The 16,707-nt window shown below is 59.3% G+C and overlaps 5 protein-coding genes across 10 annotated transcripts in view; 2 read left to right on the plus strand and 3 right to left on the minus strand.

Annotated features, from left to right (window-relative positions):
* Positions 1-140: 140 nt before the first annotated feature.
* Positions 141-2,216, minus strand: ZNHIT2 (zinc finger HIT-type containing 2). The gene has a single exon (XM_008532537.2). It carries the CDS (start codon positions 1,389-1,391, stop codon positions 180-182), a length of 1,212 nt encoding a protein of 403 aa, XP_008530759.1. The 5' UTR covers positions 1,392-2,216; the 3' UTR covers positions 141-179.
* Positions 2,217-3,788: 1,572 nt separating this feature from the next.
* FAU (FAU ubiquitin like and ribosomal protein S30 fusion) lies at positions 3,789-5,215 on the minus strand. Its single transcript, XM_008532542.2, has 5 exons — positions 5,155-5,215; positions 4,811-4,893; positions 4,567-4,711; positions 4,107-4,162; positions 3,789-3,962 (listed from the first exon to the last, which is right to left on the minus strand). Exons 2-5 carry the CDS (start codon positions 4,883-4,885, stop codon positions 3,837-3,839), a joined length of 402 nt encoding a protein of 133 aa, XP_008530764.1. The 5' UTR covers positions 4,886-4,893; positions 5,155-5,215; the 3' UTR covers positions 3,789-3,836.
* Positions 5,216-5,351: 136 nt separating this feature from the next.
* On the plus strand, positions 5,352-9,424 carry MRPL49 (mitochondrial ribosomal protein L49). 3 transcript variants are annotated; one of them, XM_070564269.1, is made up of 5 exons: positions 5,389-5,496; positions 6,833-6,983; positions 7,108-7,349; positions 7,803-7,927; positions 8,041-9,424. In XM_070564269.1, the coding sequence occupies exons 3-5, from the start codon at positions 7,220-7,222 to the stop codon at positions 8,185-8,187; spliced, it is 402 nt and encodes a 133-aa protein (XP_070420370.1). In that variant the 5' UTR covers positions 5,389-5,496; positions 6,833-6,983; positions 7,108-7,219; the 3' UTR covers positions 8,188-9,424. The 3 variants fall into 3 exon arrangements, with proteins under 3 accessions (XP_008530762.1, XP_070420370.1, XP_070420369.1); XM_070564268.1 differs by having other exon boundaries at positions 5,395-5,535; XM_008532540.2 differs by lacking the exon at positions 7,108-7,349 and having other exon boundaries at positions 5,352-5,496.
* Positions 9,337-16,493, minus strand: SYVN1 (synoviolin 1). 4 transcript variants are annotated; one of them, XM_070564252.1, is made up of 16 exons: positions 16,357-16,493; positions 15,361-15,509; positions 15,043-15,135; positions 14,801-14,953; positions 14,613-14,661; positions 14,087-14,190; positions 13,316-13,442; positions 13,116-13,215; positions 12,963-13,028; positions 12,752-12,868; positions 12,491-12,654; positions 12,096-12,224; positions 11,854-11,997; positions 11,585-11,771; positions 10,632-10,783; positions 9,337-10,559 (listed from the first exon to the last, which is right to left on the minus strand). In XM_070564252.1, the coding sequence occupies exons 2-16, from the start codon at positions 15,490-15,492 to the stop codon at positions 10,453-10,455; spliced, it is 1,824 nt and encodes a 607-aa protein (XP_070420353.1). In that variant the 5' UTR covers positions 15,493-15,509; positions 16,357-16,493; the 3' UTR covers positions 9,337-10,452. The 4 variants fall into 4 exon arrangements, with proteins under 4 accessions (XP_070420353.1, XP_070420350.1, XP_070420352.1 ...); XM_070564249.1 differs by having other exon boundaries at positions 10,629-10,783; XM_070564251.1 differs by having other exon boundaries at positions 11,854-12,000.
* SPDYC (speedy/RINGO cell cycle regulator family member C) overlaps positions 16,477-16,707 on the plus strand; it is a 46,960-nt gene continuing 46,729 nt past the window's right edge. The window contains exon 1 of the mRNA XM_070564260.1: positions 16,477-16,611. Within this exon, the coding sequence (XP_070420361.1) occupies positions 16,603-16,611 (9 nt within the window). The 5' untranslated portion in view covers positions 16,477-16,602. The remainder of the gene's footprint in view (positions 16,612-16,707) is intronic.

The raw sequence follows: 16,707 nt of genomic DNA on the forward strand, positions 1-16,707 counted from the left end.
TCTCCCTCTCTGGGGCCAGGATGTTTAAAAGGTGGCTGGGTCAGCCCTGATCAGGGAGAAGCTGAAAGGTGGCTGTGGCTGAGTCTAGGGGTGGGTGGGACAACAGCTATCACTCAGAAAAGGGCACTGCCGACAGGGCAGACCAGTCACAGCTTTATTAATGACAAAGGGTCCCCTGTTCAGCCAGGGAGCTCCTCAATGAGAGTCCTCGGGGCAGGTGGCAGGGGGCCTCCCCAAAGCTGCTCCAGCTCCCCAGTGAGGGCAGCCACCTCCTCGGCGGCCACGGCATGGGCTCGATGGGCCCTGGCGCAGTCTAGAGCCAGGGGCGTCAGGGCCACCTCATTTTCGTTGGTCCAAGCCAGCAGGAACTGGCACTTCTTCCGGGCCCGGTAGAGGCGATCTCGCTCTTCCGTAGCCACGGTTTGTTTCCGGGCCCGGCCGAGGGTCTGCGCGAGATGCCCTAATGCTGCCAGCGTGTAGCCTTTCTGGTTGGCCGGGCCCTCGCCCAGCAGGAGGCGGGCAACCTCGCGCATGGCACCCCGTGTGCCCAGGGGCCCAGGCGGATGCTCGCCTGCTTCCAGCACGTGCGCTGCGGCCTGCAGCGCTTCCTCGGCAGAGGCGAAGACTTGCTGGGCGCCCAGGGCCCCGGAGACGCCGAGCAGCGTGGCACAGAAGTCGGAGAGCAGCGCCTCGTCGCCGCCGTGATACAGGGCGAGAGTGTGCGCATAGGCGAACAGCACGTTGGGCAGCTGGAAGCGCACGAGCGGCGAGGCCCGGCCGCGGCTCAGGCTGGCCAGCGCGGGGATCTGGGTGGGCACGGCGGGCGCGCCGGCCCCCGGGGCGTCTCCGAGAACCGGCTCGGCGGCTGCGGGCTCAGCGGCGGCGGCATCCTTCCCGGGTTCCGGCGGCGTCCGGGCGGGGTCGGGCTCCGACCCCGGGGCCTCGCCGCCGGGGGCATCGTCCAGCTCCTCCAGAAGCCGCGGCGTTGCCCCGCGCGCCCACCACCACGGCCGCCACGGGGGCAGCAGCCGCCCGGCCTCGCCCCGGCTCAGCAGCCGCTCGAAGGCCGCCTTCTCGGCCGGGGTCAGCCGTTCCCAGAGTCCTGAGAGGCCGCCGGGCGCCGGGCCAGGCCTGAGGCCTGCGTCCTCGGGCGCGTCCTCGGTCTCGCGTTGCTGACGCAGCCGGCGGAGGGCGCTGGCCAGGCGGCTGGGCGAGGCGCTGCGGCCGCGGAGCTCGCCCAGCACCTGGTCTCGGTAGAAGTCTTCGGCGCAGGCGCCGTGCGCCCGGTAGCAGCGCAGCGAGCAGTAGGGCACGTTACAGCGCGGGCAAGTGTAGCGCGCCGGCTGGGCCTCCCCGGCCGGGCAGAAGGCACACGGCCCGGCCGGCTCCATGGCAACTGGCGCCGCAGGCCTCCAGCGAACGCGCACGGGCTCCCGCCCGGCACTTCCGGCGCTTCTCGGTTACTTCCGCCTCTCTGCGCGGCCGACGGAGCGCTTACGCAAACCGCCCCGAGGGCTCTCGGCCATTTCCGCCCGCACTCGGAGACCAGGCCCCACCCCTCGCTCCAGTAGAGCTCGGGCAGGCGCAGGAGCCGCTCGTGACGTAGGAGCCCCGCCCTGCGCGGTGCGAGAGGCTAGGCAGGCGGGTCCAGCCGGCGCTCCGCCGGGCCAGCTCGCCCCCTAGTGGTTGCCCTTTGGGCACTACAGAGAGGTGCGGCAGAAAAGGATCTTTGCTAAGCACCTAGCCCGGGCCCCGCGCTGGGGAACACAGACTTTTGTAAAGGGGAGAGTGGAAGAAAAGGCCAGGACGAAGTACCTAGCCTAGACTGGGGGTGTGTGTCCGGGGCATTTCCTCTTTTCAGAAGACTGCAACATTTGACAAATATCTGAGCTGTTTGATTTCCTCCTCCAAACCTATGGTTAATCCCACTTCAAAGTGCAGACTCCGAACTAGGTGCCAAAAACATTGAGGAGCAAAAAGAGGTGGGTCCCTATCCTAATGGAGCTTACAGTTTGGGGTGGAGTAGGGGTGATGACCCACAAACTGTGCCAAGCGCTGTGAAGGCTGGAGCCAGGGCAGCCCTGAAAGTGAGCTCTGGTTCTTTGGTCCCTCACCTCACTCACATGCAGCCCCACCTACACTCTGCTCTGCCTTCAAAATACCTTGTATTTCTCTCAATATGGATCGTGTATTTCCCTCCCAAGATCTGGATGGATTTGACCACCCTCGAGTCAGCTCGTTTTTTGCAGCCCCACTACCGCTGGTGTTCTAGGCCACTTGCCCGTCAACTGGATGACACCACTTTAACCAGTTTCCTAACTTTCTTGCCAGCCCTCCAGAAAAAGCAGCCAGACAAAACAGTAGATCACAAGTCAGGTGACATCAGGCCCTTGCTTAAAACCCTCCCCCGCACTTGGACTCAAACCCCAAACTCCTCCCCACGTCTGACAGGACCCTGTAGGACCTGCCACACGCCTCTGCACAGTTTTCTGAGTTGGAACTCTGTCGTCATCTCACTGCTTGACTGGCTCCTCGTTTCAGGTCTCACACATCCCGTCTCCAGAGGCCTTCCCTAGGATGGTCTGTCTGTCCAACCCCCCTCCCTCTTTCATTACAGCACTTATTTTGAGGCTGTAACTAACACTTGTAACTAGTGTTCTCACTTTTGCCACAAGAATCTAAACTCCTTGAGGCCGGCCCCATGGCGCAGCGGTTAAGTTTGCACGTTCCGCTTCTCGGCAGCTTGGGGTTTGCTGCTTCAGATCCCGCGTGGGGGACATGGCGCCACTTGGTAAGCCATGCTGCCCAGGCATCCCACATATAAAGTAGAGGAAGATGGGCACGAATGTTAGCTCAGGGCCAGTCTTCCAAAGAAAACTAAACTCCTAGAAAGGAGGGGGCCGTATGTTTCTAAAAAAGATCCCTACAGAGGTGCTGACCTAAGCACTTTGCATCCTTCATTTAATTCTCATAGCAGGATTATGGCAGAAATTAAATAAGTAGTTAGTTCAAGTCAGCCAGCCAGCCAGCCAGCCAGCCAGTAAATAGAGCAAGGAGCCAAAGTCAAGGCAGCCCCAGTCCAGAGCCCAAGGTCTTTACCCCACAGCGTGCTGTATCCCAAGAACCAGCAGGTTCAAAGACCTTAGCAGAATGAACGAGTGGGTACTGCAGGTGCTGCTAGAAGGGAACCTTGAATCGGCCCCAGAACTCCACTTCCGGGAACACTGATTCAATCCAGTGACCAACCCCGGCTGTGATTAGGTTAACAGGGCCAGCCAGGTGCTCAGAGGTACCAAAAAGGTCACCAGTTCCAATGTAATCAGGCAATGCTCTCCAAAGCTGGGGCAGACCAGATCCCTGCCCTGGACCCCACTAAGCCTCAGCTGGTCCCAAGCTCAGGGAAAGCCCAGATTGGCGGTTTGCTGATACATCTTCTACTGGAACTCCTCCCTCCACTGCTGCCTTCATAAAACCTCCCACCACAATGCTTCCTGTTATGTTCTCTGCTCAAAAGAAGAGTAAGAACAAATAGGAGGATTTGGGGGAATTATCAAGTTATTTGGGATTGGAAGCTGCCTCAAATCTACCTCTGAAGGGCCAGCATCTGTGGTTACTGATTTTCCCGGGAAACCTTTTCTTATAGTTTATCAACCTTCCGGCCCCTAAGGGCCTCTCCCTCTTCCTAACTTGACGCTGCCAAGAAACCAAAAGCAGGCCTCTCTAATGGACACACCACCAGCCCTAGAAACTGTATCTCTCTCTCTGCAAATGAAAACGAAACAATGAGATGATTGGGTTAAATGGCTTTATTAGCAAAAGCCAGGATTACAAAGGACTTAAGAGTTGGCATTGGGGCCCTTCTTCTTGCCAAAGGTGGGCACGACATTGACAAAGCGCCGGTTGTACTGCATCCGCCGCTTGGCCCGGCCTGTCTTCTTCTTCTTTTTCTCCTGCTTGGCCACCTGGGAAAACGGAGGGCTGGTCAGACCCTGGTTGACATCTTCCAAGCCTTCCCTCAGGCTCATCTCCAGGGAGGGGGAAGGCAGACACGGAAAGGGCCAAAGATCTTTCAAAGTCCAAATGCCATCACTAACGCTCTCACTTACCTTGGGAGTCTGACCTCTGACTTTCCCAGCACGGGCTAGGGAGCCATGGACTTTACCTGTGGTGGGAAAGGAGAAAGCAAGCAGTTAGGGAGCAAGAAGGGGCCAAGCGGGAAGAAGAACAAAGTCGGAGAAATTTAGCTTCTGACCAAGAATGTCTAGTTTGGTACATTCTGACGTTTCACTTCAGGATTTCCCAGTCCCTGATTTTAAACAAGAACTCAACAGCACCTGGGGGTCTGGTCTGACCCCCTGATTTTAGTGAGAAAAGTGGGAAACAGACAAGGATCTAGTAAGTGACTGAAACAGAACTATACGCTGACTCAGTCTCCCGTGGACCTCTCCTGAGCTCATTTGGAGGGAGGTAAACAGAACAGCAGCCCTGGATTGAGGACACTGAACGCCACACCCCACACCCATATGTGCTTACAAGCAGTTCAAACGACACTCCTCCCCAACTTACCTCCAAGCATGCGGCCGGCTACTTCCAGAGTGGTCAGAGCCTCCACCCCACACTGGCCCAGAGTAGCCTCATCCTCCAGGGGCGTGCCTGCCAAGAGCACGACTTGATCTTCTGCAGCGATGCCCTCCAACGAGGCCACATGAGCCTACGGGGAAAAATGAGGCTCGTGAGCGTTCCCGCGGGGGCCGAAATGGAAGAACACGGGAGGATTGAGCCCAGCCCAAGGAGCACCACGCGGCCTTACCTTGATCTGGGCGACCGTCTCCTGGCCGGTCACCTCGAGGGTGTGTAGCTCCTGGGCGCGGACAAAGAGCTGCATGTCGGCGACTGAGGAAAGAAAGACTCGTGAAACACACACGCCGGCCGAGAGAAGGGCGGGGAACAGGTGGCGGGCTGGGCACGATCGCACCGGGACGTAGGTGGTCGCGGGGTCTCACGTGGGGAAGGCCGGGCCTGCGAGGCAGGTCGGGTGGGGACCGGAGCCCGGCCCACAGAGCAGCCCCTCTTCCTCTATCCTCCCCGCGCCCTCCGGCCTCGCGGTCAACCTGCTATTAAGCTCTCCGGATCCAACCGTGGCCCAAATCTTACCTGAATCGCTGCCACCGCAGCCGCTACCGCGAAGATGGAGTCGAGAAAGAGGAAGGAGCGAGGGCGCGCACGTCCTCACCTCCTGCTGCGTGCTACGTCACTACTGAGCGACCGCGAGGGCCTTGGCTTTTTGTAGCACGGCCGCTCTAGCTCCCCCTCCTTACGCTTCGCGCAGGCGTCATTTCTGTCCCGGCGGCGCGCGCAGGAAGGGGCGGGACCAGGCCGGTTGCGCGCGCAGAAGGCTAGTGTACGGGGCAGTTCAAGATGGCGGCGACCATGTTCCGGGCTGTTCTGCGGGGCTGGAGAACCGGCGTCCAGCCGGGCTGCGGGCTACGGCGGCTGGTGAGAGCGCTGAGCCTGGAGCTGGGGGCAGAGGGCTAGGTGTGAGGCTCCTTGTTATTCCTATAACCCTAAAGACGGCGTCCTACTTGGGGCCTTAGTTTCCCGTCTGATCGGGGCTTCTTTTCTGAGCTCAAATGCAAGATGGAGAGGGAAGGTGGCAGGGCCTGGAGCGCCCTCCGGAGTGTGGGAAGTGGAAACTGATTGGAGGAGAACCCGGGTTAGTCAGGAGTGGGAGGGGCTGGGGCCGGCCGTGGCCGAGTGGTTAAGTTCCTGCGCTCCGCTTCGGCGGCCCGGGTTCGCAGGTTCGGATCCTGCGCGAGGACCTACACACCGCTCATCAGGCCATGCTGTGGCGGCATCCCACGTAGAACTAGAATGACTCACAACTAGGATGTACAACTATGTATTGGGGCTTTGGGGAGGGAAAAAAAAGATTGGCAACAGATGTTAGCTTAGGGCCAATCTTGCTCACCAAAATAAATAAATAAATGTGGGAGGGACTGCACATCGACTCTCGCTGCCTAAGTTTTCGGAGGGGAAACCGTTTGTTTCACGGGGTAGGAGTCGGCCCTGGATCATTGGTGACACTTCTGGGAACTTAGAGCTTATGATATACAGGCTACTTCACCCTGCCTCCCTGTTCTCATTGTAACCTCGGGACCTATCAGGACTCAGGGCTATCTGTTGGGAGAAGTGTCCAAGACTGATCTTTAGGCTGGAGGATGGGAGGACAGACTCTGGAGTGTGACCTTGGATAGATTGTTTATTAATATTTTAATCTTTGTTGGATGTAAAAAGGGGCTATAAAGTAATTATAAAATAACATACCTAACTTGTTGCATTATAAGAATTAAGTGCAAATGATACCCGTAAAGCACTTGGTAAAGTGCCTGATGGGGTCTGTATGAGGCCAGAACCTTCTAGGTAAGGGAAGGTCACATCGGATGAGAGTGGAAAATTAGCACGATTGCTAGAAGTTCCTAACCCAGAGCTAGAATATTTCAGTGGAATGTTCAGAGGAAACGTTAAAATGCTGGAAAATGCCATATTGGTCAGACTTCCTGGTTAGTCTGCTTTTCAGAAGTGTACACACACTTCTCATTTGAGTCCCGCAGAAATCCTAAGAGAGGCAGGCCCTTAGAAGTGCCTCAAATTCTTTTCCAGTCCCACCTGCACCCTGCACCCTGGGAAACCGAAGTCTGGCGCTTTCCCACCTCCGCCTTTTATTTATGCTGTTCTCCCCATCTGTGATGTTTCCTTTCTCTACTTCTTCAAGTTCTGCCTATCCTGTGGTGAGTGAGGTGATGGAGAGACGAGTGTTTTGTTTTTGCCTCAGAGCCAGACCCAGGGGCCTCCTGACTACCCCAGCTTCGTCGAGTCTGTGGATGAATACCAGTTTGTGGAGCGCCTGTTGCCCCCCGCCACCATCCCAAAGCCCCCAAAGCATGAACATTATCCCACTCCTAGTGGCTGGCAGCCCCCGAGAGGTGAGCTGGGTGATGGGGATGGCTGGAAGGCTGCAGGGAAGCAGCCCCTCCCTGGTGGTCTGCCCGCCCCAGCTGATGCCCTGGACTCCCCGGTGGGTTCAGGACTTGTGTTGCTGTCTCGCAGGGCTAGCATCCGTCTCATGTTCAAGGAAGGGCCCAGGAATGGAGCCCTGTTCTACTAGTACTGTCCATCCTCGCTATCGGGACGAGGTCTTCCCATGTGGGAAAAGTGAAGCATGGAGAGAAGACCCAGGAGCTTGGACCTTCCCCCGCCCGGGCCACGCGCCATGGCTGAGGACACAGCTTGGGAGCTGGGCGGTCTGGGTCCGGATTTGGCACTGCTCTTCACTGTCAGTGTGATCTTGAGTTAGTCGCTTAGCCTCTTCCACCCTCAGTGTCAGCAAAACGGAGAGAATGTGCTCGGCACATCAAGCGCTTAGTGCAGAGCCCAGCGTGGGAGGGCTTCAGTGCTTGTGCATCCCCGTCTCTCTGCCAGAGACTGAGTCAGCCTCCCGGAGCCAGTGGAGAAGGACCAAGACTGGCCCCAGAGGGGCACCCAGAGATCCAGGGAGGCGTGGCCCTGACCTCATTTCTTCCTGAGCACCTTCTGGTGCCAGGCCCTGTGCTGGGCCTCAGGGTTTCAGGGTGAACAAGCTGGTCTGGCTCTAAGCTTAGGGAAAGAGCAGGCCTCCCAACTTGAAGTTGGAGGTGGCTCTGCCATCGGGTGCACTGTCCCTCTGCAGACAGTGAGGGGAAAGGCCTTGGCTGAGGTGCGATGAAGCCTAGACATTGGGCTTATCCCATCCCTCCCCGTCACAGACCCCCCGCCCAGCCTGCCCTACTTTGTGCGGCGTTCTCGGATGCACAACATCCCTGTCTACACGGACATCACGCATGGCAACCGTCAGATGACCGTGATCCGGAAGGTGGAGGGGGACATTTGGGTAAGTGGGTTGGTGGGTCAGGGTCTGATTCTGACCCTTTCAGGGCTGAAGGGATGGGAGTCCTCTGGAGAGGAAGGTCTCCTCACCAGGCCTGATTTGTCATCTCCCCCCAGGCCCTGCAGAAGGACGTGGAAGATTTTCTGAGGCCACTGCTGGGGAAGACCCCTGTCACCCAGGTCAACGAGGTGACAGGTACTCTGCGGATCAAGGGCTACTTTGACTGGCAGCTCAAAGCCTGGCTCCTGGAGAAGGGCTTCTGAGGCCCAGCTGAGCAGCCTGCAAGACAGTGTCGCCCCAGACTGGAGTCCAGGGGCTCTGTGGAGGAGGGGGTGGGTGTTGGAGCAGCTAGGACAGGGGGACGGAGTCCAGGGCTAAGGGCTGAGGCAGGGCAGAGCGAGGGCTAAAGGGCTTCAGAGGAGGCCCTGCTTGCACCGTGCGGGGATGGGACCCTCTGCACAGGTGCCAGCACTGGACGAGACCCACTAGGGGCAGCTGAGCTAGTGGGGGCATTGGTTGCTGTCCTCCCACCCCGACTCCTGCTTTCCCTTCATTAGAACTCCTCGTCAGCTATGCAAATTCTGGAGCTTGTCGACTGCTCCTCTGGGGGAAGCACAGCCCAGTCCACTTTCGGGGGGGGGTAGCACATGCACTGGGGACATTACTTCCCTGGCCCTCAGACCCATCCTGCTGCCAACACTCCCGACACTCCCGAGCCCTTGCCAGCCCTGACTTGGTGGTGGCTACGAAGAACACAAATGACTCAGAGGTGGGTCCCGGAGGCCTTCAGCTCCAAGTGGAGTGCTGGGCCCAGGGCACTCTTTCTGTCCACGGAGAGCCAGAAGGCCCGGTCACCTCTGCTCCATTCCAGAGTTGGTCCTGACTGGGTCTCTGGCTCCGTGGAGCGAAGTGATTAGCTTTAGCTGGCCTGCCCACAAGGCGGTGCTCGGGAGGTCTCAGCAGCCCAGCACCGGGCCAGCCTCCCTAGCTTCCTGACTGCTATCAAGGCTGGACAGGTTTGCAGGCAGGAAGATGCTGGCTGGCCCTTTGCCCCTGCCATCTGTCCCACCTCCAGGCAATGAACCTTCACACTTGCCCTCTCCCTGGAGTCACAAGGGCCAAAGGCCTGAGTTCCCAACCCCACCCCAGCAAAGTGGCATGACAGGGTTCAGAGCCTGGCTCCCCTACTTGGTCTCTGACCTAAGGCGGGGTCCTTAACCTCGGGCCTCCGTTTATTCATGTGTAAAATGGATATATCTTCCTAATGGTTTAATAATCAACAACGTGCCCCCAAACAGTGCTGGCTTCTACAAATAAACCCGCACCCCTGCAGCTCCAGGCCACTCTCAAGTCGACAGCCTGAGCAAGAAAAAGGAGCCTGCACACTGATGGCACGACACCAGCTCCACCAATCGTTAATGCAAGTTTTTATTTGGCTGTATATACAATTTAAGCTATTAAAATTTGTACAATATTTACAAATTAAATAATCATCTCAAACTGTCTCCAGCAACTCTTGTAACACAAAACCAAGGGGGAAAAGACGGGGACAGGCAGGCCTCGGCTCCTGTGGTCCCTGCCTGGCCCAGAGCCTTTTCTAAACTGAAAGACCAGGAGCCTGGCACTCTTGCTCCTCTTTCCTGGGGTCAAGCATTCAAATTCAAAGACAAAATTTAAGCCAAAAGACAATAGCAAGGAAGTAATTCCAATTCTAAACTCAGAAAAAGTTAAGTTGAGAAGTGGCCTTCCGTGGATTATGGGGCTTGCAGTGGTTCTGGAGCAGACACACAAGCCCTCAGCCTGGAGTGAGGGTGGGCAGTGGCTGCTGGGGGGGACCAGGGACAGTCTCCTCCTAGACACACAGCAGGGAGAGAGGGGCCTGGGGGGAGGGGCAGGGCCGGGTCCCTCAGCCCTGCCCACCTGCTCCTCCACCCCCAGGGGCTCCTTTCCCTGAGTTGTGTGGTTGCTGATAAGACATGTAAATGCCACAGGGCATAAGGGGCACAGCCACCACAAAAGGCTTCTGGGAAGTTTAGGGTGAGAAAAGGACGTGGGTACCAGTCTTGGAGGGGGGCCAGGGAACAAGTTCCTGGCCTGCCTCCAGGCCCTTGAGTCCACACTTGGGGATGGGAGGGAGCTAATACTGTTTGGCACTGCAGCGTGACTCCACACACACAAGTGTGGCTCAGAGGGGCTGCCCCTTCTCCCAGAGGCGGGGAGGATGCAGAAGGCTTCGCAGAGGCTGCGCCTTTCTGCCTTCATGGCCCTGCAGAACTCAGGGCTGGAGGGTAGGAGGGAAGGCTGGAAGTGACCCAAGATCTCCATGGCTGCCTGGGACAGTAAGGGCTGGAGTCATCTGGGGCCTCAGGCCTTTTTCCACTTGGCCTAAGGGCTGCCACCTCCTCTGTCTCAGAGCTGAAGGTTACTACTCCCTGGTGCAGATACAGAGGGAGCTGGCACTTGGTGGCAGGACATGTTCCAGCGAGGGCTGCTCAAAAGTGGGGGCAGGGAACAGGACCAGGGCAGTGTCAGTGGGCAACGGGGGACTCCAACTTTTGCAGGCGACGGCGGCGGAGCTCTGCTGCATCAGGTTCCCCATCCTCAGGCAGCTCCTCGGAGCCCAGTGACTCAGGTGCTGGGGACAGAGAGGTCGGAAGTGGAACCCAGAGAAGCCCCAGCCACCCCACTGTGGGCTGACCACAACTACCTGGAGGCTTTTCGGGTTCAGAGGCTGGTGAGGAGGCTCCTGGGGACGGGGTGGTGGCCTCAGAGCTGGGGATGCTGGTGGAGGAGGCAGCAGTGACAACAGAAGGGGCAGTCTCCTCAGTGGGGTTGACGGAGGTGGCAGGCCGAGGGGGCCTAGGAAGACAAGCTTGGCATGACTGGGCTGGTTCGCCTGCCCCTGGGGAGCCTGGCAGGGGGAGCGCAGCACTGACACGCCTCCGCAGCCCCGGGGACACAAGCGAACACGTGCTGCAGGGATTGTCGTGATTCTGTCCCACAGACTGGCTGTAAGCCCCGTGCTGGCAGCTGTGCTGGCCGTGTTCCCTGCCACACTGCAGGGTCCGCCCTGGGGTGCCAGGCACCTTAACGGGGCATCCACCTGAGACATTCCACTGAATCAAACAGCACTCACGTCTCAGACTCCAGCTCCCCTCCCACCTGTGCTGCCACTGCTGGGCGCACTTTGCAATGTGACCTGTGACCAGGAATTAGAACCCTTCTCTTCAAACAAAGTAACTCAAGTACAGCAAGTGAGGGATGGGCCCAGGACTTGAACTCAGGCCGGGCTGGCTCCAAGCAACTTTTTCTTTGCCGTCTCAGATCGGGGGGCAGTGATGCCTGGCTATGTCATCACATCAGGAGCATGCACACGGTGAACTAAAGCGCTGAGAACTATGGGTAACGTGACTTTAGACAAACATAAAGGAACCAGATTCAAGATCAGCTCTCTAAGAAACATCGCTCCTACTTAGCCCAGACAGGCCTTCTGCAGGAGGACAAAAAGGCACCAAGAACCCTGAGACCCTGGCTGTGCCTACAGATAGGTGGCCTGGATCAACAGCGTCACAGAGAAAAAGGCCAAGAACCACTGCTGGGGCCTCCTCTCGGCAGCTCCCCGCCCCGCCCCGCCCACTCCAGCGCCCTGTGCAGACGTACCCCAAGGACGCGAGCACGGTGAGGTACTGGTTGATCTGCAGCATGGCGGCATCCAGCAGCGTGTGGATGTTGCGCAGGCTCTGCAGCCGAGCCTCCAGGTGCTGGCGCTCATGGCCTTCCAGAGCCCGCAGCTCCTCCGGGGTCAGCCCGGCAAAGCCCGCAGGGGGCACGGGCATCGGGGGGAAGGCTGGAGAGAAAGGCTCAGCCTGGACTGCCTGGACCTGCCACCCGCCGCCCTCTGCAACAGCTCCGAGAGTGGCCCAGCTTACCAAAGGGTGGAGGCAGAGGCATGCCCATCCAGGGAGGGGGGAAGGGGAAGCCGGGGGCAGGGCCGGCCTCGGGGGCGGGGGCAGAGCCAGGTGCCGGCGCAGAGGCAGCTGTGGTTGTGGCTGCTCCACTGGGCCGAGAAAGTGCTGCTGAAGAGCAAGAACAGGAAGTCAGCGAGTGTTGGTGGGCCTCTGGCTTCCACTCCTCCCAGCCCCCTGGCTGTCACAGTATCCAAAAGGCTCACCTGCACTGGTGGATGGAGGGGCCACAGCCTCTCCTGAGCTGGGAGGAGGTGGGACAGGTGGAAAGGGGCCCATGGGGGGCCACAGCGGGAACATGCCTGGAGGAAAGGGAGGCAGGAGGCCCTGGGGGACTGCGGAGAGAGGACCGGGTGGTGAGAAGACGTCCAAACCGCAGGCGAGGGGCTGACTGCTGGGGGCTCTGGCCTCTGCCCCCACAGGCCTCCGAGCTCAGCCTTGATCACACCCCACCGCAGTCACCTACGTCTCTTCCTGTGACCCTCCTCCACCCGGACTGGCTTCTGGAGGGCAGGGGCTGAATCCCCTCAGCATTTCCCCTGCCCAGCCCAGAGCGAGTACCCAACAGTGTGCTGGATGGCCTAGTGAGGGGGCCACTCACAATTAGGGGGCTGGGGCAGGAGTGGTGGAGGGTGGGGGGCAGGTGGTGGCCCCTGATCCGCAGGTTCAGGGGGCGGTGGTGACTGCGTCGGCAGTGATGCCCGAAGGACGTCCATGCGGCACGTAGGGCAGGTCTGCTGCCGCTGGAACCAGGAGCGCAGGCAGCTGCAGGTCAATACCAGGCGATGGTCAGTAGGGCCCTGGAGGCCTGCCCCCCACGGCCAGCCCCCTGATGTGCAGGGCTCCCCAGGGCCCCTCTCACCTGGTGTGGAAAATGTGGTTGCAGGGCAGTCTCTTGGCACCAGTCACCATCTCTTCTCGGCAGATGATGCAGACATTGTCCATTGCCTGGAGTTCCTCTGGGGTGGCATCTGGATACCTGGTTAGGACAGGCCGGGGACACATCAAGACCACAGCTGGAAGCAGGGCCCTGGGGCGGAGCTTGGGAGAGTAGCTGGGATGGGCCTGCTTACAGTGTGTTCATGTTGCGGATGGCCCGACGAGACATGATGGCGTCTGTCACAGCTTTCTTGAACTGCCTAAAAGGACAATTTCAGTGAAAGTTGGGAGAGGGAGGGGAGGGATCAGGGAGGGGTCGGGACATGGCATGACGGGGCTGGGCTCACCTCATAGCCAGGTACATAGGCCGGATGGCAAAGAGAGGGAAGGTGTGCACCTTGATCATGATGGTCATGAAAGCCATGTACAGCAAAACTTTGATGAAGCCTGGGGGTAAGGGGGGGTGCACAGAGCAGCAGGTCACAGGGCGTGGGAGGCAGGGGTGGGGACACTAGTCTAGGTCAGGAGAGGCCCAGACTCCTCTCACCTGTAAAGAGCTCTGTGTAGAGCATGTACACGGCCTTATTGTCCCAGGGGTTCTCGCTCTGGAGGTCCACTGAGTGCAGCACGTACTTGATGAAGATGGTGAGCACCATAGTCATCAGGATGGCGTACTGGACGGAGAGGACAGGGGACATAAGCACGCAGCCCCCGCCCCCTTGTGCAGCTATGTTCTGCTACCAGCAGGCAAGGCGCAGTGACACAAACACAGGCTTGGACACAGCCCAGGTCCTCCTAGTTCCTCCACTCACTGGCTGCTGTGATTTGGGGCAACTTGCTAGACCTCTCTGAACCTCAGTTTGCTTGTCTGTAAAATGACAGAATTAACTCTCTCTTTAATAACAACATTGCTTTGCTGATTAAGACATGCAGGTCGAATGCTCAGCACAAGCCCTGGCATACAGTAAGCACTCGACAAACGTGAGCTGTTGTCACTGAACACCTTCCTCTGTGCCAGGGACACACCTCCCCAGTTGTCCATCAAACTAATTCCCTCTGTCCATCAAGCTGCTTGAGCACCGACTTTCAGAAGACTTCCCTGAGCCCCAGGTCAGGGCTCCTGCCCCCCACACCCGTTTCTGGGCCTTCCCCACTCTCCTAGAGGACAGGGCGGGCGCTGGGACTGACTGATGGCTGCTCCTTGGTGGCCCGCACAGGACTGGCCACAGAGCAGGTGCTCAGTCAGGGTATGTGGCTTATTCAAGGCCCATGCAGTGCCACCTCAGGCTTGTCCTCCCAACCTCCCAAGCCATTTTACCTCAAAGCCAAACACCAGCTGCACAGAAGCCCCACGGGTCAGGATGCTGTGATAGGCATGGCTGACGAAGAGGAAGTCCAGGATGCCCAAGAGGAACATAAGGGCTGTGGGGACCCCCGGATGGGGGGTTGGCGGCGTCAGCCCAGGGCCCGACAGCCACTTCCTGCTCTAAGACAGCTCCCACCCTCAAGCCCAGGATGGCCCCAGCGATCTAGTCAAGGGGTGACACTCCACCGAACCCGGTCCCCTGGGAACTCCTGTTCTGCCTTGGGGGGCACTGGGGCAGCCCAGGCTCCAGGTGAGGAGGCCAAGAGCTAAGGGCCAGGCAGTTAAGAAGCCCTGGAGTGGAACAGGACACAGATGATGCAAATTAACTTCCTAAATTATCTTTCCTGTACAGCTGTGGGCCAAGAGGGCAGCCCGTGCTCTAAGGTGCCGATCCATGGTTAGTGACTTCATGTTCTAGTCCTCCAAGGTGCCTCTTCTCCCTCCAGCGCCCCTCTCCCCTCCCCTGGGTCTCACTCACAGACAATGCGGCAGTGAAAGAGCCAGGAGATATTGGGGCTGCGTTCCATCTGAGGCAGAGCACAGAGGAGGTGTGTCAGCAAGGCTGGAGCTCAGCCCACGCCCCCCATCCCAGCCCTCCCTCCACGCCTGCCCACCGGCCATTCCTTGGCTTCTGTCTGCTCCAGAGCACCCTGTGACCCGACTCACAAAGTCCACACGGTCCTCAGCCAGCCAGTGAAAACACTTGAGGAAGAGAAGGAGAGTGAAGAGCGCAACAAAGCGGGGGCTGAAGTCATCCCGAAAGACAGTGAAGGCCAGACAAGTCTCGGTGACAGCATACCAGGAACGTTCCAGAAGGTGCTGGGGGTTGAACAGAGAATGATGTAGAACTCAGACATTCTGCTTGCCCAGCTTTCTGCTCCTCACTCTGGGGGCCATGAACATCTTACCTCCATCTCTGCAGCCCTCAGCTGTCCAAAGAACACCTTGCCCATCACCTTGCCCAAGAGGAAGACGAGGACGAAGGCCTGGATGTACAGGACCTAGAAGTGAGCAAAGGCCATGGTTTGAGGTCACTTTCTGCTTTGCTCCGCCCGGGGCTCAGCACTCAGGAACCTCCCCACATCCCCATCCCCAGGTGTTCAATGCTAGGCAGCTGCTGGCTGCCTGGCCTCTCTTACTTACCTGACCCCTGGCCCCACCCCTGTCTCAAGCAGACTCCTCCTCCTCTCCCAGGGAGTTCCTCCCTCCCCCAGCCCTGAACTCACCGCCATGCTGGGGCTGGACTTGGTCAAGTACACCACCGTGGGGTAGAACTGGTGCTTGAGGTAGTAGGCATGAGCCACCACAGCCCCGGTCAGCGCCAGGCTGGCCGCCATCATCACGGCGGTGCGGAACATTGCCCTGGCCTGGAGACCTGCGTGGAGAAAGGAAAGGAGATAACCGGTGTGATGACCACACCGTGCGAACCCAGCACGGTGCCTGGAACACAGTGTCAGCAAAGAGGAGAAAAAGAAAAACCTCACTTCACCCTCACAGTCATCACATCGAGAATATCTCCTGCTCCCCCGTGTTACAGAGAAAACAACTGAGACTCAAAGGGGTTAAGTGATCACACTGACGCAAGGCCTGGAGCCCGGGTCAGTCTTGTTTCAAACCTAGGGCTCTTGCCACGCTGCCTGCCAAGCCGCCGCCTCCAGGGAGGAATGAGGAAAGGCAGCAGTGCTAGGGGAGAGTGGATCTGCTACCGCTGACGCTAAAGTGGAGGGGATGGAGTGGATGCAAACGCAGAAAGCTCCAGAAGCGGGAACGTGCAGACTGGACTGGGAGAAGCCAAAGCGCTGGGGGGCGCAGGCGGGCAGGCGACAGCGCCTGTGACAGCCCCGCCAGGGTGGGCGGCTGCGACGCGCATCCCGCGGGAGCGGGCAGGGGACGGCAGCCTGGAACCCTGGCGCCCCCAAACCCCGGGGCAGTGTCAACTCGGGGCACTGAAGAAACGGCCGAGCGACAGGATGCAGCGGCGGGGCGCAGAGGGGGCCGGGGCGCCCCGCGGCCGCGCACCTGTAAGCGCCCGGGGCTGCGAGCGTAGCAGGCGGGGCCCAGCCTCCGGGAGAGCGGCCGCGCCGGCGCCTGAGGTCTACGGCGAGTTGACAGGCCGAACGCGGGCGGCGGGGCTGAGGGGGCGCGCCGACCCCCGAGACCTCAAGGGAAAGGGTCAAGTCCCGGCCCCACCCACACCCCGGGCCAGACCCCGGCCCACTCACCAGGAGCCCAGCGCCGCGAGCCCGCTCAATCCCCGCGACTGCGGAGGCGGCCCCGGTTAACAACACTCCCCACCCCCTGCGAGCCGGAACTTCGGGGGTGAGACACCTCACTTCCGGCGGCGCGGGGCGGGGCGTGGGCCGTACCAAGCGCATCCTTCCCGAGCCCGCTCGGCGCACTCTCCGTGGCACTGGGAACAGTAGTTCCACCGCCGTATCTGGAGTTCGTGCCCACAGTTTGAGCAAGAGATGCGAAAGGTAGTCGGAGTGGAATAGGGCATCCGGGGGTGGACAGAGGCCCCCTGTTTATTAATCACAGATGGTATCGTCCCCGCCGCGGAGTGGACTCAACCC

The sequence above is a fragment of the Equus przewalskii genome, chromosome 11 (genome assembly GCF_037783145.1).
Source record: "Equus przewalskii isolate Varuska chromosome 11, EquPr2, whole genome shotgun sequence".
Taxonomy (NCBI): domain Eukaryota; kingdom Metazoa; phylum Chordata; class Mammalia; order Perissodactyla; family Equidae; genus Equus; species Equus przewalskii.

Coding starts and splice junctions, on each gene's coding strand:
- ZNHIT2 (XM_008532537.2), bottom strand. CDS start 1,391: ATGGAGCCGGCCGGGCCGTGTGCCTTCTGCCCGGCCGGGGAGGCCCAG.
- FAU (XM_008532542.2), bottom strand. CDS start 4,885: ATGCAGCTCTTTGTCCGCGCCCAGGAGCTACACACCCTCGAGGTGACC. Junction 4,712..4,810: donor AGACGGTCGCCCAGATCAAG/GTAAGGCCGCGT, acceptor TTTTCCCCGTAG/GCTCATGTGGCCTCGTTGGA. Junction 4,163..4,566: donor AGCCGGCCGCATGCTTGGAG/GTAAGTTGGGGA, acceptor TTCCCACCACAG/GTAAAGTCCATGGCTCCCTA.
- MRPL49 (XM_008532540.2), top strand. CDS start 5,419: ATGGCGGCGACCATGTTCCGGGCTGTTCTGCGGGGCTGGAGAACCGGC. Junction 5,497..6,832: donor GCTGCGGGCTACGGCGGCTG/GTGAGAGCGCTG, acceptor TTTTTGCCTCAG/AGCCAGACCCAGGGGCCTCC. Junction 6,984..7,802: donor TGGCTGGCAGCCCCCGAGAG/GTGAGCTGGGTG, acceptor TCCCCGTCACAG/ACCCCCCGCCCAGCCTGCCC.
- SYVN1 (XM_070564250.1), bottom strand. CDS start 15,492: ATGTTCCGCACCGCCGTGATGATGGCGGCCAGCCTGGCGCTGACCGGG. Junction 12,869..12,962: donor ATCCGCAACATGAACACACT/GTAAGCAGGCCC, acceptor TGTCCTAACCAG/GTATCCAGATGCCACCCCAG. Junction 12,001..12,095: donor CCCTCCATCCACCAGTGCAG/GTGAGCCTTTTG, acceptor CTTGCTCTTCAG/CAGCACTTTCTCGGCCCAGT.